Raw genomic sequence first — 26,260 nt, 5'->3', positions numbered from 1 at the left:
TTCATATATCCAGATGTGTAGATTGGTAATTAGAATGGTATATATGTACAAATATTTTAAATGAAATAATATACACTTTACTTATATAAATGCTTAATTATGAGTGGGCGCCTTTTTTTCTTATATGCCTGGAGGTTGTGACATTTAGTCACTTATAGGTATAGGGATGAATAATTGTTTGGTTGAAACAGTGTCTAGCTGACATGGTCGGGCGCCTCTGCGCATGCGCATAAAGTATGGGGTATGGAGATATGGATGCGATGCGCAGAGACGCGCAGTAATGTGTATGTGTGGGTGAATGACACTTAGCCGGCGTGATCGGGAGCATTTGCGCTTGCGCATATAGTGAGTGTTATGAATGTGGTGTGCGGATGCGCCGGTGCGATCGGGAGCATCTGCGCTTGCGCATGTAGTGAATGTTATGAATGTTATGTGCGCACTAGTGTTGAGCGGCATAGGCCATATTCGAATTCGCGAATATTCGCGAATATATGGACGAATATTCGTCATATATTCGCGAATATTCGCATATTCGTTATATCCTCGTTTTATTTTCGCATACGCGAAACTTTTCGTATGCGAAAAATAACACATGTGAAAATTCGCATATGCAAAATCAGCATGCGTGAAAATTCGTATATGCGAATATTAGCATATGCTATATTTTCGCATATGCGATTTTTCGCACGCCAGTCTCACACAGTAGTATTACAGCCTTCTTTACACCACACAAGCTGGAAGCAGAGAGGGGTGATCACTGTGATGTGTACTGTGAAGAAAAAAAAAAAAAACGAATATTTGTAATTACGAATATATAGCGCTATATTCGCGAAATTCGCGAATTCGCGAAATTCGCGAATTCGCGAATATGCGATATTCGCGAATAATATTCGAATTGCGTATATTCGCGAGCAACACTAGTGCGCACGCGCTAGTGACGTATAATGGAACGGATGTGACTTTCATAGTACCCGGAAGTACAAGCGGGCGGCCCTCCGACACGAGACAACAGGGACAAACAGATATCTCCTTCTTGCTCATTAATTAGTTGATTATGTACAATATATATAAAGCAGAGGTGAGGGAATAGAGGCACAACACCCCTGAGGAAGTTGCCGACGGGCAGCGGAACGTGAGGGGTTCTAGGGGGGCACTTGTCTGGTCACTTCTCCATCAGCCGTCCTTTATTCATCTCCCCTATGTTACTATTGAACTAAACAGGTTGTATATGTGTCACTTACTTTGGGGTAGAGAATGAATTGATATGCTATTGATTAGTATGACTAATTGTGACGGGTATGTAATACATTGTAATAGGCAGGTGCCCTGGGTGGGGTCCTTCTGTGCAGGTGGCCATTTGGGCGTTTTGGTTTTAATTGTATTGTCTGCTTTCTTATATGATTTATATGTGCAATAAAGATCAATTTTCATGATACATAGATTGTGGGTGTGCGCTATGTTGCGTATTCTTTCTTCTATGGTATAGTGTTTGTAAGTGATGCGCACAGTAGCACCCCTTGTTGATTAATGGTGCTGAGCCCGCTATTTGAGTGTATAGAGCAGTGCAGGGGCGGACACAGACAGCAGAGGGCCCCTGTGCAAAGAATGTGCCTGGGCCCCCCCCAGCACTGTGCCCCCTTATGTACCTAGACCCCACCGGAGGGCCTCCACTTACCCCGCGCATGTAGTGTCGCCACTTGAATGGAACGGCTCCTGAGGTGGGCTCCGGGTGGCCCCTGTCCCTCTCAGTGTGCGGCCCAGTGAGTACTCCCCCAGGTCAGCCTGACCCGTATCTAGCTGGGAGGCAGAGGGCAGTGCTCCCCTTTACATTCACACCCCTGGACTTAGCACGACACCCCTTGGCACCCCCTGGTTCCTTGGCTTCTTATCCTTAGTGATAGAAGTGACTTACAGGCAGGGCCAGACTGTGACCAAAAATAGGCCCAGGCATTTTAAAATAAACAGCCCATTTTTATGATGGGGGTCTGACTCATGGGACCCCCACCAATCACCTTGGTTCAAGTCGCTCCCCAGATGTTGGAAAGCTGCAACTCCCATTATGTCTGAAGTGACTACAGCTGATGGGACAGTCAGGAGAATACACAATGATATCAGTGACTACAGCTCTGATGGGACAGTTAGGAAAATACACAATGATATCACTGACCTGAGTGACGTCTTCTCTGCAGAGTCTGACACCTGGACATCATTGGCTCCTTAATTTGTCAGTAGATCCTCTGTATGATGACAATAATCATTATAACCTTGCCAAATACTGTACCCCCTGAATATAATACTGCCAACCACTGTACCCCCTGAATACTGCCAACCACTGTACCCCTGAATATAATACTGCCAACCACTGTACCCCCTGAATACTGCCAACCACTGTACCCCTGAATATAATACTGCCAACCACTGTACCCCCTGAATACTGCCAACCACTGTACCCCTGAATATAATACTGCCAACCACTGTACCCCCGAATATAATACTGCCAACCACTGTACCCCTGAATATAATACTGCCAACCACTGTACCCCCGAATATAATACTGCCAACCACTGTACCCCTGAATATAATACTGCCAACCACTGTACCCCCGAATATAATACTGCCAACCACTGTACCCCTGAATATAATACTGCCAACCACTGTACCCCCGAATATAATACTGCCAACCACTGTACCCCTGAATATAATACTGCCAACCACTGTACCCCTGAATATAATACTGCCAATCACTATACACCACTGAATCACCCCATACACCCCACGCAACCCATCCTCAGTCTCCTCATCACCCCATACACACCACGCACCCCTTCCTCAGTCTTATCCCCCCATATACCCCACACAACCCATCCTCGGTCTTCTCATCACCCCATACACCCCACACACTCCATCCTCGGTCTCCTCATCACCCCCATATACCCCGTCCTCAGTCTCCTCATCACCCCATACACCCCATCCTCAGTCTCATCACCCCCATACACCCCACGCACCCCATCTTCAGTCTCATCACCCCATACACCCCACACAACCCATCCTCGGTCTCCTCATCACCCCATACACCCCATCCTCAGTCTCCTCATCGCCCCATACACCCCACACAACCCATCTTCAGTCTCCTCATCACCCCATACACCCCACGCACCCCATCCTCAGTCTCCTCATCACCCCATACACCCCATGCACTCCATCCTCAGTCTCCTCATCACCCCATGACCTCCATCCTCAGTCTCCTCATCACCCCATACACCCCATGCACTCCATCCTCAGTCTCCTCATCACCCCATGCACTCCATCCTCAGTCTCCTCCTCACCCCATGCACTCCATCCTCAGTCTCCTCATCACCCCATGCACTCCATCCTCAGTCTCCTCATCACCCCATGCACTCCATCCTAAGTCTCCTCATCACCCCATACACCCCACGCACCCCATCCTCAGTCTCCTCATCACCCCATACACCCCATGCACTCCATCCTCAGTCTCCTCATCACCCCATGACCTCCATCCTCAGTCTCCTCATCACCCCATACACCCCATGCACTCCATCCTCAGTCTCCTCATCACCCCATGCACTCCATCCTCAGTCTCCTCCTCACCCCATGCACTCCATCCTCAGTCTCCTCATCACCCCATGCACTCCATCCTCAGTCTCCTCATCACCCCATGCACTCCATCCTAAGTCTCCTCATCACCCCATACACCCCACGCACCCCATCCTCAGTCTCCTCATCACCCCATGCACTCCATCCTCAGTCTCCTCATCACCCCATGCACTCCATCCTCAGTCTCCTCATCACCCCATGCACTCCATCCTCAGTCTCCTCATCACCCCATGCACTCCATCCTCAGTCTCCTTATCACCCCATACACCCCACACACCTCATCCTCAGTCTCATCACCCCATACACCCCACGCACTCCATCTTCAGTCTCCTCATCGCCCCATGCACTCCATCTTCAGTCTCCTCATCACCCCCAAACACCCCATGCACTCCATCTTCAGTCTCCTCATCATCCCCAAACACCCCATGCACTCCATCCTCAGTCTCCTCATCACCCCATACACCCCATGACCTCCATCCTCAGTCTCCTCATCACCCCAAAACACCCCATGCACTCCATCCTCAGTCTCCTCATCACCCCATGCACTCCATCCTCAGTCTCCTCATCACCGCATACACTCCATCCTCATCACCCCATACACCCCATGCACTCCATCCTCAGTCTCCTCATCACCCCATACACTCCATCCTCATTACCCCATACACCCCATGCACTCCATCCTCTTCACCCCATACACCCCACACACTCCATCCTCAGTCTCCTCATCACCCCATACACCCCACGCAACCCATCCTCAGTCTCCTCCTCACCCCATACACCCCACGCAACCCATCCTCAGTCTCCTCATCACCCCATACACCCCACGCACTCCATCCTCAGTCTCCTCATCACCCCATACACCCCACGCAACCCATCCTCAGTCTCCTCATCACCCCATACACCCCACGCAACCCATCCTCAGTCTCCTCATCACCCCATGCACTCCATCCTCAGTCTCCTCATCACCCCACGCACTCCATCCTCGGTCTCCTCATCACCCCATACACCCCACGCACTCCATCCTCAGTCTCCTCATCACCCCATACACCCCACGCACTCCATCCTCAGTCTCCTCATCACCCCATACACCCCACGCACTCCATCCTCAGTCTCCTCATCACCCCATACACCCCACGCAACCCATCCTCAGTCTCCTCATCACCCCATACACCCCACGCACTTCATCCTCAGTCTCCTCATCACCCCATACACCCCACGCACTCCATCCTCAGTCTCCTCATCACCCCATACACCCCATGCACTCCATCCTCAGTCTCCTCATCACCCCATACACCCCACGCACTCCATCCTCAGTCTCCTCATCACCCCATACACCCCACGCACTCCATCCTCAGTCTCCTCATCACCCCATACACCCCACGCACTCCATCCTCAGTCTCCTCATCACCCCATACACCCCACGCAACCCATCCTCAGTCTCCTCATCACCTCATATACCTTAAGCACCTCATCAGTATTACACAGCTGACACCCCCCCCCCCCAGTCCTTCTCATCAACATTAAACCCCCTAATCACTACACCCCTGACTCCCCCTCTGGTCCTCCTTATCAACACTACACTCTCCCAGACCCCCAATCCTCCTTATCATTACACCACCAACCTCTTCAACACCCCTCCTGTCCTCTTCATCATCATTACAATCCCCTCCCCCACCGCCCTGCACCCGACCATCACTCTCCTCACCTTATCTGCTCAGCGATGCGGCCGTGTGAGGCGGGAGGGTTTGCTGCTCCTGTCGCTTCTGCCGGGGTCAGAGGCCATGACATGTGACGTCAGGGCCTTGGAACAGACGTGCGTGCCTGCGCGGGGCACGTCTGTTCCCATCAGCCCCTGGCCTGTCCTCTCGTCCGGCCGGTTTAAAGGTAAATTATTGCTGTCAGCGGCAGGTCCCGGACCTGTTGCTGCAGCATTTAGTATGAAGTACTTGCCGGGGGCCCTGCAGGGGCCCAGACTGTGAGGCCCAGGCTGTGACCTGGGCTACTAGGGGGCCCCCTAACACGCTGGGCCCCTGTGCAGCCGAACCGGCTGAACAAGTGATATGTCCGCCCCTGGAGCAGTGGTTCTTAACCAGCGGTTCTGTGAGTCAGTCTTGCAGGTTCGGCGGAGGTCAAGACACACACCCGACTCCAGGCCCGTCGCAACAGGACAGGCAAACCAAGCAATTGCTTGGGGCCCCGAGCAGAGCCGGTGTTTGCCCGACCTGTAGCAATGGGGCAATTCCCCTCCATCACTATTAACTCCCTGCGGCCCCGCATTAAGTTTAAAAACGCAGGGGCCGCATGTCCCGTGCGTACGCCCATAGAAAAAAAGGCGCCGAGGACCGGAGGATCGAGAAGGAGGAAGGTAAGTGACCAACGGCACGTCATCTTCGGTGCTCCGACCACCGGTCCCGGGATCCACTGCTATAGCCGGAGCGGTGGGGGGAGCACTGAAGTGAGCAGTACACAGGCATACAGCCTCCAGCCATACAATGTATATGGCTGAAGGCTGTATGTCTGTGGGGGAACTATACTACTAACCTAATATGGGGGAACTATACTGCCAACCCAATGTGGGGGAACTGCAACCTAATGTGGGGGAACTGCAACCTAATGTGGGGGAACTATACTGCTAACCTAATGTGGGGGGAACTATACTGCCAACCTAATGTGGGGGGAACTATACTGCCAACCTAATTGGGGGGAACTATACTGCCAACCTAATGTGGGGAACTATACTGCTAACCTAATGTGGGGGAACTATACTGCCAACCTAATGTGGGGGAACTATACTGCTAACCTAATGTGGGGGAACTACAACCTAATGTGGGGGAACTGCAACCTAATGCAGGGGAACTACAACCTAATGTGGGGGAACATACTGCCAACCTAATGTGGGGGAACTATACTGCCAACCTAATATGGGGGAGCTATACTTCCAACCTAATGTGGGGGAACTGCAACCTAATGTGGGTGAACTACAACCTAATGTGGGGGAACATACTGACAACCTAATGTGGGGGAACTATACTGCCTACCTAATGTGGGGGAACTACAACCTAATGTGGGGGAACTATACTGCCTACCTAATGTGGGGGAACTGCAACCTAATGTGGGGGAACTGCAACCTAATGTGGGGGAACATACTGCCATCCTAATGTGGGGGAACTATACTGCCTACCTAATGTAGGGGAACTACAACCTAATGTGGGGGAACTATACTGCCTACCTAATGTGGGGGAACTGCAACCTAATGTGGGGGAACTATACTGCCTACCTAATGTGGGGGAACTGCATCCTAATGTGGGGGAACTACAACCTAATGTGGGGGAACATACTGCCAACCTAATGTGGGGGGAACTATACTGCCAACCTAATTGGGGGGAACTATACTGCCAACCTAATTGGGGGGAACTATACTGCCAACCTAATGTGGGGAACTATACTGCTAACCTAATGTGGGGGAACTATACTGCCAACCTAATGTGGGGGAACTATACTGCTAACCTAATGTGGGGGAACTACAACCTAATGTGGGGGAACTGCAACCTAATGCAGGGGAACTACAACCTAATGTGGGGGAACATACTGCCAACCTAATGTGGGGGAACTATACTGCCAACCTAATATGGGGGAGCTATACTTCCAACCTAATGTGGGGGAACTGCAACCTAATGTGGGTGAACTACAACCTAATGTGGGGGAACATACTGATAACCTAATGTGGGGGAACTATACTGCCTACCTAATGTGGGGGAACTACAACCTAATGTGGGGGAACTATACTGCCTACCTAATGTGGGGGAACTGCAACCTAATGTGGGGGAACTGCAACCTAATGTGGGGGAACATACTGCCATCCTAATGTGGGGGAACTATACTGCCTACCTAATGTAGGGGAACTACAACCTAATGTGGGGGAACTATACTGCCTACCTAATGTGGGGGAACTGCAACCTAATGTGGGGGAACTATACTGCCTACCTAATGTGGGGGAACTGCATCCTAATGTGGGGGAACTACAACCTAATGTGGGGGAACATACTGCCAACCTAATGTGGGGGGAACTATACTGCCAACCTAATGTGGGGGAACTACAACCTAATGTGGGGGAACTATACTGCCTACCTAATGTGGGGGAACTACAACCTAATGTGGGGGAACTATACTGCCTACCTAATGTGGGGGAACTGCAACCTAATGTGGGGGAACTGCAGCCTAATGTTTTATTTTTTTAATTAAGAAGGGTTCGGTGAATGTGCATATGAAACTGGTGGGGTTCAGTACCTCCAACAAGGTTAAGAACCACTGGTATAGGGATATGTCTTGTGTGACACCTTGGCAATGAGACCCTTTTGTAGCCACCGGTTGGTACTGAACCTGCTGATATTTTATTTAAAGGTACACTTTAGGGGAGATTCATCAAAACCTGTGCTGAGGAAAAGTTGACCAGTTTCCCATAGCAACCAATCAGATCGCTTCTTTCATTTTTCAAAGGCCTTTTCAAAAATGAAAGAAGTGATCTGATTGGTTGCTATGGGCAACTGGTCAACTTAACCTCTGCACAGGTCTCGATGAATCTCTCCCTTTATGTCTATGCAGAAGATTTGGAGCTCTGTATTAGGAAAAAAAATCCACCCAGAACTATTTAGTTTTACAAAACACAAAATGGTATGATTCACATTGGATTTTAACATGCAGTATTACTTATAATAAATCACCATTACCCCTTTAAGTCCTACCACGCTTCATTGTCTCCACAACACCATAGAGGTGAACCAAGCAGGCCACACTACAGGCCTCAGACTGGCACCACTATACCTACCTTATGCCCTTCCCAAGCTAATATCTCTTCCAGGCCCAGCAGACTCCAGAACTAACCTTTACTACCAGACAACACACTCGTCCATTGCTCCTTTACTGACCACCTGCGGAGTCCTGCCAGCTACATTCTTTCATGGCCATGCTAGCTCAGACCACTACTCCCAAACAATAGCTGTAAAATCCAGATCACTTTTCTTCTGCGCAGCGCTCCGGCTATTCCTCTCTATGATTTCCTGATCTACGCCCCTTGGATTATATTTCACTTTGTCCTGCCATATCAGTTTCCTTTCCTTTTTCACAGCAATATTATTAAAGGGAATGTGTCATCAGAAAATGACTTACTATTTAAACCAGGTTTTATGTTAAACATATTTTATTTTTTTACATTTTGGTGATGTTTTTGTTTTTTTATCATTTTCCATTTTGCCATCTTTATTTTATAATTATCCTAAAATCATGCAGTTTCCATTCTGGCCACTAGGGCTAAAACAAAGAGGATACTTCCTGTTCTGTACAGATAATTTCTCAGTAATGCCTTTCTTGTCAGGAGTTACAGTTAAAGGTGACACCAGTAGGTAGATAACACTGTATCCACCGCCATTCACAGCAGAGCTCAGCCACCCCTTCCCTGTATTTAGATAACACTGGATCCACAGCCATTTACAGCAGAGTTCAGCCTCCCTGTAGAGTGAACTCAATAAAGGTCTCCAATTCATCTGACTGGAACAGGTCCTGTCTGTTGCTGTCTATGGTCCATTGGTCTTGCTGTTAAGCATATCACTAAATGCTGTTATAAACAGTTCAGGCAAGATGGCAGCCACCATTAAAATGAACAAAAAAAGAAAAAATACAATAAAAAAAATAGAAACAGAATAGAAAAAGGACAAGTTTTGGTATGCATGTCTAATCTGGTAAAAAAAAAAAATGTAGGCAACACATTTCCTTTAAAGGTAACCTGATGCCTGCTGTATGCTGCCCGAACCGCGGGAGCGGGTCCTGGAACACTATGATTTAGTCTTAAACACTCAGGCGTTTTAAAGAAATCATAGTGAAACCCTTAAAGACCAGCACCATATATATATATATATACGGCCCAGCCGTGCGGCAGGTCTATAAAGCAAGCTCACTTCATATCCATTTGGTGCTAGCAGCAGTCAGGACATGTGACTAATGCTGGACATCAGCGATCAGGATAATATCTGGCATTAACCCTTTAAATGCTGCATTCAAAGTTGATCGCAGCGTCTAAAATGCCGGAAATCTGCTGGTAGCTCAGCTGAGCTGATTGTGACCATCGCGGGTTCATCACGGTGTCCCGATCAGCTGAAAGTACGACAGGAGGGCCCCTACTAGGGATCGACTGATTATTGGTTTTGCCGATGATATCGGCCGTTATTCACGATTTTGGACATTATCGGTATCGGCAATTGGATGGTATCGGCTGTGGACAAGACAAAAAAGAAATTCAAAAAGCAAAGAATTTCCTCTGTAGCATACAGCTGCTAAAGATTTTCTAATTGAAGTCATTTACAAATCTTTTTAACTTTCTGGCATCAGTTCATTTAAAAAAAAAGTTTACCACCGGAGTACCCCTTTAAAAGGGTACTCTGGCGCTTAGACATCCTATCCCCTAGCCAAAGGATATGGGATAAGATGCCTGATCGCGGGGTCTCGCCGCTGGGGACCCCCGTGATCTTGCACGCCGCACCCCGTTTAAAATTAGTCCCCGAAGCGTGTTCGCTCTGGGTCTGATTACTGTCGATCACGGGGCCGGATTGTTGTGACATCACGCTCCGCCCCCTCAATGCGAACACGCTCCGGGAACTGATTTTAAACTGGGTGCAGCGTGCAAGATCACGGGAGTCCCCAGCGGCAGGACCCCCGTGATCAGGCATCTTATCCCCTATCCTTTGGAAAGGGGATAAGATGTCTAAGCACCGGTGTACCCCTTTAAGGGGTTAAAAAGGCTGCCTGGACCTGGGTAACTAGTCAATGGAGCCAATCCTGATGGCTCCTCTCTGCCCTGCCAGTGCGGAGTGATGCGTCTCTCCCTGTCTGTGTGTAGATCAATGCAAGTCTATGGGAGGGTGGCGTGACGGCTGTCACACCCCCTCCCATAAACTTGCATTGAGGGGGTGGGGTGTGACGTCATGAGGGGGCGGGGCTATGACGTCACAAGCTCCCGATGCCGGCTCCAGCATTCGGAACAGTTTGTTCCAAACGCTAAGCAGCGGAGTACCCCTTTAAGCCAGAAGACACTATGGGGTTAATGTTTCATTTGCTCAGTTTCATGTGCTACGTATAAGTTGCTCAATCAGTTGATAGAACGGTTTTCCCAATGTGTAATTTATCACTAGTTGGATGTCTCATTTATTCTATGGCCTGTGCGCCCATAGTACATAAACCATATAAGACAAAAACCATATGATACACTGTCCCTTGATTTAAATAAGCCCTGTGTCATTTCAAGAAACTTTTCATAGATCAATAGTGCAAGGGTGTCAGAGAAAAGGGAATATTTAATGAGGGGCTGCAGGGCAAAGCACAGGGGGCATTATATGTGAAGAGCACATGACAGGGGGGCCCCCTGTCCTGTGCCCTTCACATATAATGTCCCCTGTGCTGTGCCCCTCACATAATGCCCCCTGTGCCGTGCCACACATAGAAATTATATGTGTGGGGACAGCACAGGGGGCATTATATGTGTGGGGCACAGAACAGGGGGCATTATATCATTATATCATATAATGCCCCCCTGTGCTGTGCCCCTCACATATAATGCCCCCTGTGCTGTGCCCCTCACATATAATGCCCCCTGTGCTGTGCCCCTCACATATAATGCCCCCTGTGCTGTGCCCCTCACATATAATGCCCCCTGTCCTGTGCCCCTCACATATAATGCTCCCTGTGCTGTGCCCCTCACATATAATGCCCCCTGTTCTGTGCCCCACACATATAATTCCCCATCATGCGCCCCACACATATAATGCCCCCTGTGCTGTGCCACTCACATATAATGCTCCTGTCATGTGCCCCTAACATATAATGCCCCCATTCTTTGCCCCTCACATATAATGCCCCCATCATGCGCCCCTCATATATAATGCCCCCTGTGCCCTTCACATATAATGCCCCCATCATGTGCACCTCACATATAATGCCCCCTGTGCTGTGCCCCTCACATATAATGCTCCTTTCATGTGTCCCAAACATATAATCTCCCCTGTGCTGTGCCCCTCACATATAATGCCCCCTGAGGGGACAGGACAGGGGGCATTATATGTGAAGGGCACAGTACAGGGGGCATTATATGTGAGGGGCGCATGATGGGGGCATTATATATGAGGGGCGCATGATGGGGGCATTATATGTGAGGGGCACAGCACAGGGGGCATTATATGTGAGGGGCACACCACAGGGGGCAATATATGTGCGGGACGCATGATGGGCGCATTATATGTGCGGGACGCATGATGGGGGCATTATATATGAGGGGCGCATGATGGGGGCATTATATGTGAGGGGCAAAGAAGGGGGGCATTATATGTGAAGGGCACAGCACAGGGGGCATTATATGTGAGGGGCACAGCACAGAGGGCATTATTATTATGTGGGGGGAACAGGACGGGTCATAATTATTATATGTAGGGGCACAAGATGGGGCATTATTACTATATGTGAAGGCACAGAGTGTTTTGCCTTTCAGAAGTATAGTGTATATTATGAGGAATTTCTGGGGTGGTACGTTTTTTAGGGGCCACAATACATTACGGTGTTTTACTCAGAGGGTGCACTGCACAGAAAGTTATATTCAGAGAATGCAGTGTGTGATAGTGTTACGCCGAGCGCTCCGGGTCCCCGCTCCTCCCCGGAGCGCTCGCTTCACTCTCCCCGCGGCAGCGCTCCGGTCACGTCCTCTGACCCGGGGCGCTGCGATTCCGCTGCCAGCCGGGATGCGATTCGCGATGCGGGTAGCGCCCGCTCGCGATGCGCACCCCGGCTCCCCTACCTGACTCGCTCTCCGTCTGTTCTGTCCCGGCGCGCGCGGCCCCGCTCCCTAGGGCGCGCGCGCGCCGGGTCTCTGCGATTTAAAGGGCCACTGCGCCGCTGATTGGCGCAGTGGTTCCAATTAGTGTGTTCACCTGTGCACTTCCCTATATCTCCTCACTTCCCCTGCACTCCCTTGCCGGATCTTGTTGCCTTAGTGCCAGTGAAAGCGTTCCTTGTGTGTTCCTTGCCTGTGTTTCCAGACCTTCTGCCGTTGCCCCTGACTACGATCCTTGCTGCCTGCCCCGACCTTCTGCTACGTCCGACCTTGCTTTTGCCTACTCCCTTGTACCGCGCCTATCTTCAGCAGCCAGAGAGGTGAGCCGTTGCTAGTGGATACGACCTGGTCACTACCGCCGCAGCAAGACCATCCCGCTTTGCGGCGGGCTCTGGTGAAAACCAGTAGTGGCTTAGAACCGGTCCACTAGCACGGTCCACGCTTATCCTCTCTCTGCCCCAGAGACTCTTGCCATGTCCGAATACGTCCAGGAGAATCTAAAAAAGGGCTTTATCCGTAAATCCTCCTCTCCTGCCGGAGCCGGATTTTTCTTTGTGTCCAAAAAAGATGGCTCCCTACGTTCTTGCATTGACTACCGCGGTCTTAATAAAATCACGGTTAAGAACCGCTACCCCTTACCCCTCATCTCTGAACTCTTTGATCGCCTCCAAGGTGCCCACATCTTCACTAAATTGGACTTAAGAGGCGCCTATAACCTCATCCGCATCAGAGAGGGGGACGAGTGGAAAACGGCATTTAACACCAGAGATGGACACTTTGAGTATCTGGTCATGCCCTTTGGACTGTGCAACGCCCCTGCCGTCTTCCAAGACTTTGTCAATGAAATTTTTCGTGATCTGTTATACTCCTGTGTTGTTGTATATCTGGACGATATCCTAATTTTTTCTGCCAATCTAGAAGAACACCGCCAGCATGTCCGTATGGTTCTTCAGAGACTTCGTGACAACCAACTCTATGCCAAAATTGAGAAATGTCTGTTTGAATGCCAATCTCTTCCTTTTCTAGGATATTTGGTCTCTGGCCAGGGACTACAGATGGATCCAGACAAACTCTCTGCCGTCTTAGATTGGCCACGCCCCTCCGGACTCCGTGCTATCCAACGCTTTTTGGGGTTCGCCAATTATTACAGGCAATTTATTCCACATTTTTCTACCATTGTGGCTCCTATCGTGGCTTTAACCAAAAAAAATGCTGATCCCAAGTCCTGGCCTCCTCAAGCAGAAGACGCCTTTAAACGACTCAAGTCTGCCTTTTCTTCGGCTCCTGTCCTCTCCAGACCTGACCCTTCCAAACCCTTCCTATTGGAGGTTGATGCCTCCTCAGTGGGAGCTGGAGCTGTTCTTCTACAAAAAAATTCTTCCGGGCATGCTGTCACTTGTGGTTTTTTCTCTAGGACCTTCTCTCCAGCGGAGAGGAACTACTCCATCGGGGATCGAGAGCTTCTAGCCATTAAATTAGCACTTGAGGAATGGAGGCATCTGCTGGAGGGATCAAGTTCTCCTGTTATTATCTACACCGACCACAAGAACCTCTCCTACCTCCAGTCTGCCCAACGGCTGAATCCTCGCCAGGCCCGGTGGTCTCTGTTCTTTGCCCGATTTAATTTTGAGATTCACTTTCGTCCTGCCGATAAGAACATTAGGGCCGATGCTCTCTCTCGTTCTTCGGATGCCTCAGAAGTTGAACTCTCTCCGCAACACATCATTCCACCTGACTGCCTGATCTCCACTTCTCCTGCCTCCATCAGGCAGACTCCTCCAGGAAAGACCTTTGTTTCTCCTCGCCAACGCCTCGGAATCCTCAAATGGGGTCACTCCTCCCATCTCGCAGGTCATGCGGGTATCAAGAAATCTGTGCAACTCATCTCCCGCTTCTATTGGTGGCCGACTCTGGAGACGGATGTTGTGGACTTTGTGCGAGCCTGCACTATCTGTGCCCGGGATAAGACTCCTCGCCAGAAGCCCGCTGGTTTTCTTCATCCTCTGCCTGTCCCCGAACAGCCTTGGTCTCTGATTGGTATGGATTTTATTACTGATTTATCCCCTTCCCGTGGCAACACTGTTATTTGGGTGGTCGTTGATCGATTCTCCAAAATGGCACATTTCATCCCTCTTCCTGGTCTTCCTTCTGCGCCTCAGTTGGCTAAACAATTTTTTGTACACATTTTTCGTCTTCACGGGTTGCCTACGCAGATTGTCTCGGATAGAGGCGTCCAATTCGTGTCTAAATTCTGGAGGGCTCTCTGTAAACAACTCAAGATTAAATTAAATTTTTCTTCTGCATATCATCCCCAGTCCAATGGACAAGTAGAAAGAATTAACCAGATCTTGGGTGATTATTTGCGACATTTTGTTTCCTCCCGCCAGGATGACTGGGCAGATCTCCTCCCATGGGCCGAATTCTCGTATAACTTCAGGGTCTCTGAGTCTTCCTCCAAATCCCCATTTTTCGTGGTGTACGGCCGTCACCCTCTTCCCCCCCTCCCTACTCCCTTGCCCTCTGGTCTGCCCGCTGTGGATGAAATTTCTCGTGACCTTTCCATCATATGGAGAGAGACCCAAAATTCTCTCTTACAGGCTTCATCACGCATGAAGAAGTTCGCGGATAAGAAAAGAAGAGCTCCCCCCGTTTTTTCCCCTGGAGACAAGGTATGGCTCTCCGCTAAATATGTCCGCTTCCGTGTCCCTAGCTACAAGTTGGGACCACGCTATCTTGGTCCTTTCAAAATTTTGTGTCAAATTAATCCTGTCTCTTATAAACTTCTTCTTCCTCCTTCTCTTCGTATCCCTAATGCCTTTCACGTCTCTCTTCTCAAACCACTCATCCTCAACCGTTTTTCTCCCAAATCTGTTCCTCCCACTCCTGTTTCCGGCTCCTCGGACATCTTCTCGGTCAAAGAAATTTTAGCTGCCAAAAAGGTCAGAGGGAAAAATTTTTTTTTAGTGGACTGGGAGGGTTGTGGTCCTGAAGAGAGATCCTGGGAACCTGAGGACAACATCCTAGACAAAAGTCTGCTCCTCAGGTTCTCAGGCTCTAAGAAGAGGGGGAGACCCAAGGGGGGGGGTACTGTTACGCCGAGCGCTCCGGGTCCCCGCTCCTCCCCGGAGCGCTCGCTTCACTCTCCCCGCGGCAGCGCTCCGGTCACGTCCTCTGACCCGGGGCGCTGCGATTCCGCTGCCAGCCGGGATGCGATTCGCGATGCGGGTAGCGCCCGCTCGCGATGCGCACCCCGGCTCCCCTACCTGACTCGCTCTCCGTCTGTTCTGTCCCGGCGCGCGCGGCCCCGCTCCCTAGGGCGCGCGCGCGCCGGGTCTCTGCGATTTAAAGGGCCACTGCGCCGCTGATTGGCGCAGTGGTTCCAATTAGTGTGTTCACCTGTGCACTTCCCTATATCTCCTCACTTCCCCTGCACTCCCTTGCCGGATCTTGTTGCCTTAGTGCCAGTGAAAGCGTTCCTTGTGTGTTCCTTGCCTGTGTTTCCAGACCTTCTGCCGTTGCCCCTGACTACGATCCTTGCTGCCTGCCCCGACCTTCTGCTACGTCCGACCTTGCTTTTGCCTACTCCCTTGTACCGCGCCTATCTTCAGCAGCCAGAGAGGTGAGCCGTTGCTAGTGGATACGACCTGGTCACTACCGCCGCAGCAAGACCATCCCGCTTTGCGGCGGGCTCTGGTGAAAACCAGTAGTGGCTTAGAACCGGTCCACTAGCACGGTCCACGCCAATCCCTCTCTGGCACAGAGGATCCACTACCTGCCAGCCGGCATCGTGACAGATAGTATTATATTCAGAGGGTGCAGTGTGTGATAGTATTATATTCAGTGGGTACAGTGTGCGATAGTATTATATTTAGAGGGCACAGTGTGTGATAGTATTATATTCAGTGGGTACAGTGTGTGATAGTATTATATTTAGAGGGCACAGTGTGTGATAGTATTATATTCAGTGGGTACAGTGTGCGATAGTATTATATTTAGAGGGCACAGTGTGTGATAGTATTATATTCAGTGGGTACAGTGTGCGATAGTATTATATTTAGAGGGCACAGTGTGTGATAGTATTATATTTAGAGGGCACAGTGTGTGATAGTATTATATTTAGAGGGCACAGTGTGTGATAGTATTATATTCAGAGGGTGCAGTGTGTGATAGTATTATATTCAGAGGGTGCAGTGTGTGATAGTATTATATTCAGAGGGTGCAGTGTGCGTGTCACGATGCCGGCTGGCAGGTAGTGGATCCTCTGTGCCAGAGAGGGATGGCGAGGACCGCGCTAGTGGACCGGTTCTAAGCCACTACAGGTTTTCACCAGAGCCCGCCGCAAAGCGGGATGGTCTTGCTGCGGCGGTAGTGACCAGGTCGTATCCACTAGCAACGGCTCACCTCTCTGGCTGCTGAAGATGCTGAAGATAGGCGCGGTACAAGGGAGTAGGCAGAAGCAAGGTCGGACGTAGCAGAAGGTCGGGGGCAGGCGGCAAGGATCGTAGTCAGGGGCAACGGCAGGAGGTCAGGAACACGGACTAGGAACAGACAAGGGAACGCTTTCACTAGGCACAAGTGCAACAAGATCCGGCAAGGGAGTGCAGGGGAAGTGAGGTGATATAGGGAAGTGCACAGGTGGGAGCCAATTAAGCTAATTGGGAAGATTGGACCAGGCACCATCATTGGTGCACTGGCCCTTTAAATCGCAGAGACCCGGCGCGCGCGCGCCCAAGGGAGCGGGGCCGCGCGCGCCGGGACAGGACCGAGGGAGAGCGAGTCAGGTACGGGGACCGGGGTGCGCATCGCGAGCGGGCGCTATCCGCATCGCGAATCGCATCCCGGCTGAAGGCGGACCCGCAGCGCACCCGGTCAGTGGATCTGACCGGGGCGCTGCAACAACGAAGATGAGGCGAGCGCTCCGGGGAGGAACGGGGACCCGGAGCGCTCGGCGTAACAGTACCCCCCCCCTTGGGTCTCCCCCTCTTCTTGGGGCCAAAGAACCTGAGGAAAAAATACTCAATTTTTCCGTGATGAGGTCCGATGCAAATTAGGAGGGGTTCTGTGTGGAAACGTACGAGACAGTCCAATCTTTTATTGTAAAAACAATAGATGTAGAGGGGTCTGGCGAGACTGGTCACAGGAACGTAGAACCTGTTGATGAGAGAGGCCAAAAAAATTTTTCCTGCAGATCCGGAATCCAAGAAGAGCATAGTAGAGAAGGAGAAGGTAGAGGCAGATATCCGCACAGGCACAGTAAGGCGTGGAGAAGCAGAGTTGACATCAAGAACTGTGTCACCTTTGTGCGGAGTCAGCGTACGTCTTTCCAGGCGGGGAGGACGGATAGGACAATCCTTCAGGAAGTGTTCGGTACCGGCATAGTACAGGCAAAGATTCTCCATGCGGCGTCGTGTCCTCTCTTGAGGTGTCAAGCGAGACCGGTCAACTTGCATAGCCTCCACGGCGGGAGGCACAGGAACGGTTTGCAGAGGACCAGAGGAGAGAGGAGCCGAGGAGAAAAAACGCCTCGTGCGAACAAAGTCCATATCCAGGCGGAGCTCCAGACGCCATCCGGAAAAACGCATGTCAATGCGAGTGGCAAGATGAATGAGTTCATGTAGGTTAGCAGGAGTCTCTCGTGCGGCCAGAACATCTATAATGTTGCTGGATAGGCCTTTTTTAAAGGTCGCGCAGAGAGCCTCACTATTCCAGGACAACTCGGAAGCAAGAGCACGGAACTGAATGGCGTACTCGCCAACGGAAGAAACACCCTGGGCCAGGTTCAGCAGGGCAGTCTCGGCAGAAGAAGCTCGGGCAGGCTCCTCGAAGACACCACGGACCTCAGCGAAGAAGGACTGGACTGTGGCTGTGGCAGGATCATTGTGGTCCCAGAGTGGTGTGGCCCCAGACAAGGCCTTTCCAGAAAGGAGACCACGGCAGAGTCTAGAGTCCTCATCAAATTTGTCCGGCAGAGACAAGCAGGGGTTAGGAGCGGCCGGTTGCTGCGGAGGAGTTGCAGGAGCCGGCGGAGGAGATGGTTGTTGCAGTTGCAGCTGCTGTAACTGTGACTCCAGTTGCTGTGTCACGGTGGACAAGTATGCCAGCTGGTGATTTTGTTGGGTGATCATCGTGGAAATGTCGGCAAGACTTGACAGCGGCACCTCAGCGGAATCCATGGCCGGACGCTGCGGAGGAGTTGCAGGAGACGGCGGAGGAGATGGTTGTTGCAGTTGCAGCTGCAGTGTCAGTGGCAGCAGCTGCTGTAACTGTGAGTTCAGTTGCTGTTCCACAGAGGACAAGTATGCCAGCTGGTGATTTTGTTGGGTGATCATCGTGAAAATGTCGGCAAGACTTGACAGCGGCACCTCAGCGGAATCCATGGCCGGATCTACTGTCACGATGCCGGCTGGCAGGTAGTGGATCCTCTGTGCCAGAGAGGGATGGCGAGGACCGCGCTAGTGGACCGGTTCTAAGCCACTACAGGTTTTCACCAGAGCCCGCCGCAAAGCGGGATGGTCTTGCTGCGGCGGTAGTGACCAGGTCGTATCCACTAGCAACGGCTCACCTCTCTGGCTGCTGAAGATGCTGAAGATAGGCGCGGTACAAGGGAGTAGGCAGAAGCAAGGTCGGACGTAGCAGAAGGTCGGGGGCAGGCGGCAAGGATCGTAGTCAGGGGCAACGGCAGGAGGTCAGGAACACGGACTAGGAACAGACAAGGGAACGCTTTCACTAGGCACAAGTGCAACAAGATCCGGCAAGGGAGTGCAGGGGAAGTGAGGTGATATAGGGAAGTGCACAGGTGGGAGCCAATTAAGCTAATTGGGAAGATTGGACCAGGCACCATCATTGGTGCACTGGCCCTTTAAATCGCAGAGACCCGGCGCGCGCGCGCCCAAGGGAGCGGGGCCGCGCGCGCCGGGACAGGACCGAGGGAGAGCGAGTCAGGTACGGGGACCGGGGTGCGCATCGCGAGCGGGCGCTATCCGCATCGCGAATCGCATCCCGGCTGAAGGCGGACCCGCAGCGCACCCGGTCAGTGGATCTGACCGGGGCGCTGCAACAACGAAGATGAGGCGAGCGCTCCGGGGAGGAACGGGGACCCGGAGCGCTCGGCGTAACAGTGCGATAGTATAATATTCAGAGGGTGCAGTATATGCTGGTATTATATTCAGAGGGTACAGTGTGTTGTATATTCAGAGGGTACAGTGTGTCAGAATTATATTCAGAGGGTGTGAGCCAGTATTATAGTCAAAGAATACAGTGTTTGGCAGTATTATAACAATTATTGTTTTCATATAGAGGATCAGAATGCGCTGAAATAGTGAGGAGACGTCTGGGCATCAAGTTCTGCAGAGAGAAGATTTAGCTGGAACAAATCTTGGCGGTATGTACCAGCTGAATCGGATAAGGAAAGACTATAGAGAAGACGTCACCTGTAATCACTGATATTATTGTGTATTCTCCTCACTATAGAGAAGATGTCACCTGTAGTCACTGATATCATTCTATATTCTCCTCACTGTAGAGAAGAAGTCACCTGTAATCACTGATATCATTGTGTATTCTCCTCACTATAGAGAAGACGTCACCTGTAGTCACTGATATCATTCTGTATTCTCCTCACTATAGAGAAAACGTCACCTGTAGTCACCGATATCATTGTGTATTCTTGTCACTATAGAGAAGACGTCACCTGTAGTCACTGATATCATTGTGTATTCTCCTCACTATAGAGAAGACGTCACTTGTAGTCACTGATATCATTGTGTATTCTGGTCACTATAGAGAAGACATAATCTGTAATCACTGATATCATTGTGTATTCTCCTCACTATAGAGAAGACGTCACCTGTAATCACTGATATCATTGTGTATTCTCCTCACTATAGAGAAGATGTCACCTGTAATGACTGATATCATTGTGTATTCTCCTCACTATAGAGAAGATGTCACCTGTAATCACTGATATCATTGTGTATTCTGCTCACTATAGAGAAGACGTTATCTGTAATCACTGATATCATTCTGTATTCTCCTCACTATAGAGAAGATGTTACCTGTAATCACTGATATCATTGTGTATTCTGCTCACTATAGAGAAGACGTCACCTGTAGTCACTGATATCATTGTGTATTCTCATCACTATAGAGAAGATGTCACCTGTAGTCACTGATATCATTGTGTATTCTCCTCACTATAGAGGAGATGTCACCTGTAATCACTGATATCATTGTGTATTCTCCTCACTATAGAGAAGACGTCACCTGTAATCACTGATATCATTCTGTATTCTCCTCACTATAGAGGAGATGTCACCTGTAATCACTGATATCATTGTGTATTCTCCTCACTATAGAGAAGACGTCACCTGTAATCACTGATATCATTCTGTATTCTCCTCACTATGTCTCATCAGAGCTGGAGTTACTTGTAAGTTCTGCAGTTATGATGGGTGAAACAACAACTCCCAGCATCCCCTTACCACTGCTTAGGTCATACTGGGAGCTGTAGTTTTAAATGGTAAAAACTTCTTTAGCACTTTCCCATTCTGTGGCAATTGGTATATTTGATTATTATTCTGACATATGAGCACGGCCTAAGAGTCTTAAACAAGGTTAGGACTGTATGATACATTTAATAATATTGTAAGTTCCGTAATCTTATTTTCTGTCCGCCAACACAAAATACTCTAATAGTGCCCCTCCCGAGACTCAACTCTGGATCTGCCCCTGCTCCTGTGAGAATGTGTTTTACTCTGGAAATCAGCTCAGCTCTGTCCTGTGTCTGCAAGACAAGCAATACAAATCTATAGAGGCTGGAAGAGAAAGCTCCGCCCACCTTGGAAAACTGAAAATTATAGATGAAGCCTGCAGAGCAGAAACCTGCTAAAAAATACCATATACAAGTTATATAATGGCCAGAAATTGTTCTGTGCTCCTCACATACACACACAGGGGCCGCTTATCCTAAAAAAAAAGTAATCTGAAATTACAGCTACACTTTAAAGGGGTTATCCAGGAAAAAACTTTTTTTATATATATATCAACTGGCTCCAGAAAGTTAAACAGATTTGTAAATTACTTCTATTAAAAAATCTTAATCCTTTCAGTACTTATGAGCTTCTGAAGTTAAGGTTGTTCTTTTCTAAATGCTTTCTGATGACACCTGTCTCGGGAACCGCCCAGTTTAGAAGCAAATCCCCATAGCAAACCTCTTCTACTCTGTGCAGTTCCATGTGATGCTTCGTTCACACGTAAGTATGAAGGAGATGGACTGGAGGACCGATCAGCTGTAGCGGCGCTCCGCAGGAACCCAGGAAGGTGAGAGATGGTTTATTTTCATTTTTTTTGCAGCCCGGGCAGGACGGAGCAGGAATACTCTGCCCCAGAGTACTCCTTTAACTTTCTGGAGCCAGTTGATATATATAAAAAAGTTTTTTTTCCTGGATAACCCCTTTAAGCTTGAAATAAGCAACCCCCGGTGCAGCATCAGAATGCGCCTTTATTGTGGTAAAACATTAAAAGTGGCATTTAGTTAAATTCAGCACATAGTATAGACCCCGATGAAATACTTGCTTATGCTAATGTCAGCGTGAGTCGTTTACATTTCTAGAAACTCAAAAATTTTGTGACAATTTAATGCAACATGCCAATTTTTTTGTGTCTGGGCAACAGTTCTACAAATCCTATCCATGCTTTTTTTTTTTTTTGAGCCGAGGAACGTGCTCTCGAATCACCCAAGGTGCAAGAAAAAGTGCAAACGTGTTACACTAAAAAAATGCACACAAAGCATGCGGTCTATTGCAAGCCCTTCACCGATAGAAGAGAGCCCCCCAACAAACCTTACCCTTCGCCTCCGGACCAAAAGGTACCTGCGAGGTTCCAGGTTCTATGTCCCTTTTCGCCGAAGCTCCTATGCTCCCGGCATCCCCCTTGACGTTAGCCAAGGTATCTGCTCGCAGAGCCGATAACGGTCGGTACCCGGCCCATGCAGGAGTACCCGGGGTTTTTGCAGGGAAGTGAAGAACCAAATGGCCACACACACCTCCCCTAGACCGCCAGGAGGGACACCCAGAAGGGCTACCGCATCCTAACAATCCTGTGAACACACAACACGCAAAAGTGACACAGTGACAAATAAATAAGTGAATATGTGCAGATATACTGCCTGGACATCCGGCCGGATCTATAAAAATGTCTCTGATCCTAGCCAGAAGGTCGAGAATCAAGAGGTGAGTGCCACAAAGGTGAAGAGATTATGGTGCCCGTGCTTCAACTCAGTGAGCCAATACACCCAGTGAGTTTCGGCACCTCGGGATCACCACTCCCCGAGGCACAAAAGTACCTCGGCTCTAGACCCTCTCAGCCTCATGGCGAGACCCGGAGGGAACAGGTCACATCGGGGCAGCCATCGAGCTGATTCCTCAGAACCAGCCCCGTAACGCCCCGGTACACCTGCCCCCTACCATGCAGCACCCACCCCCACCAGCTCCACACCGGCGTCACCTGCCACCAGCATGAAACTGGTAAGAACAGATACTACACTTGATCTTAGCCAAAATGCCGAGAAGCTATCCATGTTGCTGCTACTGTAATATTCTGCACACTTTCTGCTCACAAATCCATGGCAGAAAATATGCAGCCTATCCATGCTGTGTGAACATACCTTTTAAACTTTGGCGACCCTTGGAGTAGTACAATCTGGCAATGTGACCTTTAGACCTAAAACGGTTGTGCACCCCTCTGGTATCAGGACCATCGCACTGTTCCCTGGATTGAGATATGTCACATTTTCACCTGTCCGGTGCTTTGTTTCCCCTGAAATAAGGAAGGTTCACATTTCAACCGGAGTAATAACTCCTACAATGTGTATACGCTGCCCAAGGCCATAACACGCCCAGTGTACAGATCAGCCCCGCAGGCCGGGGGCCGTCATCTGACTCACCTCTGGTTATAGTCGTGTTCTTCCAGTCGTGAGCATTACCAGCCTGTGGTTCCTTTATCACCATTCACTCCCATACCAGGACAGAAGCACTGTCATAAAACAAGCAGAAAAGAGTTACCCAATACAGTACGTCATATACGAGGACAAGATAATCATTACCAGAAGACATGTGAAAATACTAGCGCACATATGTGCACATTTATATAGACATACACCCCGCCTGGACTGGTGAACATGTGGCACATAGGAAGGGGTATGAATGTTTATGTGCATACATATATATATATATATATATATATATATATATATATACTCATTTATGTGCAGAGCTGGGGTATAACTAACAGACTATATATACTTCATCTCATCATACTGGCCATTTGACTGGACTCATAAATAGTGTTGCTCGCGAATATTCGCAATGTGAATTTTATTCGCGAATATCGCATATTTGCGAATATAGCACTATATATTCGTAATTACGAATATTCGTTTTTTTTTTGTTTTTTTTTATCACAGTACACATCACAGTGATCATCCCTCTCTGCTTCCAGCTTGTGTGGTGTAAAGAAGGCTCTAATACTACTGTGTGAGACTGTCGTGCGAATTTTCGCACATGCTATTTTTCGCATATGCGAATTTCTGCTTATGCAAACTTTTATATATGCAAATTTTCGCATATGCTAATTTACGCATATACGAATTTTAGCTTTATGCTAATTTTCGCGTATGTTAATTTTCGCATATGCGAAAATAAAACGCGAATATTACGAATATGCGAATATATGACGAGTATTCGTCCGAATATTCGCGAATTCGAATATGGCCCATGCCGCTCAACACTACTCCTAAACACACCTACATATAGGAATGTGAATGTTTGCATGTATGTCCAAGAAAAAGTAAATACATTCTGTGGTACTACCTGGACTTCTGCAGTGATGACTAGTTAGATGTAGTCTGCTAAGTCAAAATTGTACACATACGCAATCTAACTATGCTAATAACTCACAAACAACGTACATGTCTTTTATTGAGCACATTCAGTAAACATCCACAGTGCAGAGAGAAAAAATAAGCAAATTCTTGAATTTAAAGTGGACGTGTGGTGAAACCCCAAAAATGAGATTGCTATTACAAAACTTAGGGTGCCCTGATCACGCAACTTTTTACAGCTCCTTGATACGTCCTCCTGTTCCTGACATATGTGGGTTTATAGTTTGTCTGACAATTCAGGGAATCAATCAGATGGGTGTGAACTTAAAGGGGTACTCCGGCGCTAAGACATCTTATCCCCTAGCCAAAGGATAGGGGATAAGATGCCTTATCGCGGGGGTCCCGCCACTGGGGACCTCCATGATCTTGCACGCCGCACCCCGTTAGAATCAGTCCCCGGAGCATGCTTGCTCCGGGTCTGATTACTGGCAATAACAGGGACGGAGCATAGTGACATCATGGCTCCGCCCCCTCAATGCAAATCTATGGGAGGGGGCATGCTGGGAATTGTAGTTTTGCAACAGCTGGAGGCTCCCCTGGTTTGGATACACTGACCTATACTATATACTACTATATAGACCAACATGCTGGGAGTTGTAGTTTTGCAACAGCTGGATGCTCCCCTGGTTGGGATACACTGCCCTAAACTATATACTACTATATAGTCCAATATGCTGGGAGTTGTAGTTTTGCAACAGCTGGAGGCACCCCTGGTTGGGATACACTGACCTATACTATATACTACTATATAGTCCAACATGGTGGGAGTTGTAGTTTTGCAACAGCTGCAGGCTCCCCTGGTTAGGAAACACAGACCTATACTATATACTACTATATAGTCCAACATGGTGGGAGTTGTAGTTTTGCAACAGCTGGAGGCTCCCCTGGTTTGGATACACTGACCTATACTATATACTACTATATAGTCCAACATGCTGGGAGTTGTAGTTTTGCTACAGCTGGAGGCTCCCCTGGTTTGGATACACTGACCTATACTATATACTACTATATAGTCCAATATGCTGGGAGTTGTAGTTTTGCAACAGCTGGAGGCACCCCTGGTTGGGATTCACTGACCTATACTATATACTACTATATAGTCCAACATGCTGGGAGTTGTAATTTTGCAACAGCTGGAGGCTCCCCTGGTTGGAATACACTGACCTATACTATATACTACTATATAGTCCAATATGCTGGGAGTTGTAGTTTTGCAACAGCTGGAGGCACCCCTGGTTGGGATTCACTGACCTATACTATATACTACTATATAGTTCAACATGCTGGGAGTTGTAGTTTTGCAACAGCTGGAGGCTCCCCTGGTTGGGATACACTGACCTATACTATATACTACTATATAGTCCAACATGCTGGGAGTTGTAATTTTGCAACAGCTGGAGGCTCCCCTGGTTGGGATACACTGACCTATACTATATACTACTATATAGTCCAATATGCTGGGAGTTGTAGTTTTGCAACAGCTGGAGGCACCCCTGGTTGGGATTCACTGACCTATACTATATACTACTATATAGTCCAACATGCTGGGAGTTGTAGTTTTGCAACAGCTGGAGGCTCCCCTGGTTGGGATACACTGACCCATACTATATACTACTATATAGTCCAACATGCCGGGAGTTGTAGTTTTATTTGGGGCAGCTGCTGAGCCACAGGCTGTATCAAGGCATGCTGGGAGTTGTAGTTGTAGTTAGTAACAAAAAAAAAACAAAAAACGATCAAAACAAAAATGGTACTATTAAAAACTACAGATTGGGGTGAAAAAAATGAGCCCTAATACAGCCCCGTATAAGGAAAAATAAAAAAGTTATAGGGGTCAG

General features: G+C 49.0%; 1 protein-coding gene and 1 pseudogene across 5 annotated transcripts in view; both read right to left on the bottom strand.

Annotated features, from left to right (window-relative positions):
• Nucleotides 1–23,520, bottom strand: part of LOC130267450 (dihydrofolate reductase-like) — a 45,614-nt gene extending 22,094 nt beyond the window's left edge. Inside the window, exons 1-2 of one of the 5 annotated variants that reach the window (XM_056517292.1) lie at nt 23,427–23,520; nt 23,148–23,299 (exon numbers count right to left, since the gene is read on the bottom strand). Coding sequence is in view for 1 of the 5 variants with exons in the window: in XM_056517291.1 (XP_056373266.1) it covers nt 23,427–23,490 (64 nt within the window). In the remaining 4 variants the exon portion in view is untranslated. Of the gene's footprint in view, nt 1–7,902; nt 7,984–8,496; nt 8,633–23,147; nt 23,300–23,426 lie in introns of those variants that run through there. The other 4 variants (XM_056517291.1, XM_056517296.1, XM_056517295.1 and 1 more) reach the window with 4 other exon arrangements.
• LOC130267824 (U2 spliceosomal RNA) lies at nt 22,966–23,056 on the bottom strand (annotated as a pseudogene).
• Nucleotides 23,521–26,260: the final 2,740 nt, after the last annotated feature.

This window comes from Hyla sarda, chromosome 4 (genome assembly GCF_029499605.1).
Source record: "Hyla sarda isolate aHylSar1 chromosome 4, aHylSar1.hap1, whole genome shotgun sequence".
NCBI lineage: Eukaryota > Metazoa > Chordata > Amphibia > Anura > Hylidae > Hyla > Hyla sarda.
The sequence above is the reverse complement of the archived record's forward strand: the minus strand, read 5'-3'. Positions and strand labels throughout refer to the sequence as shown.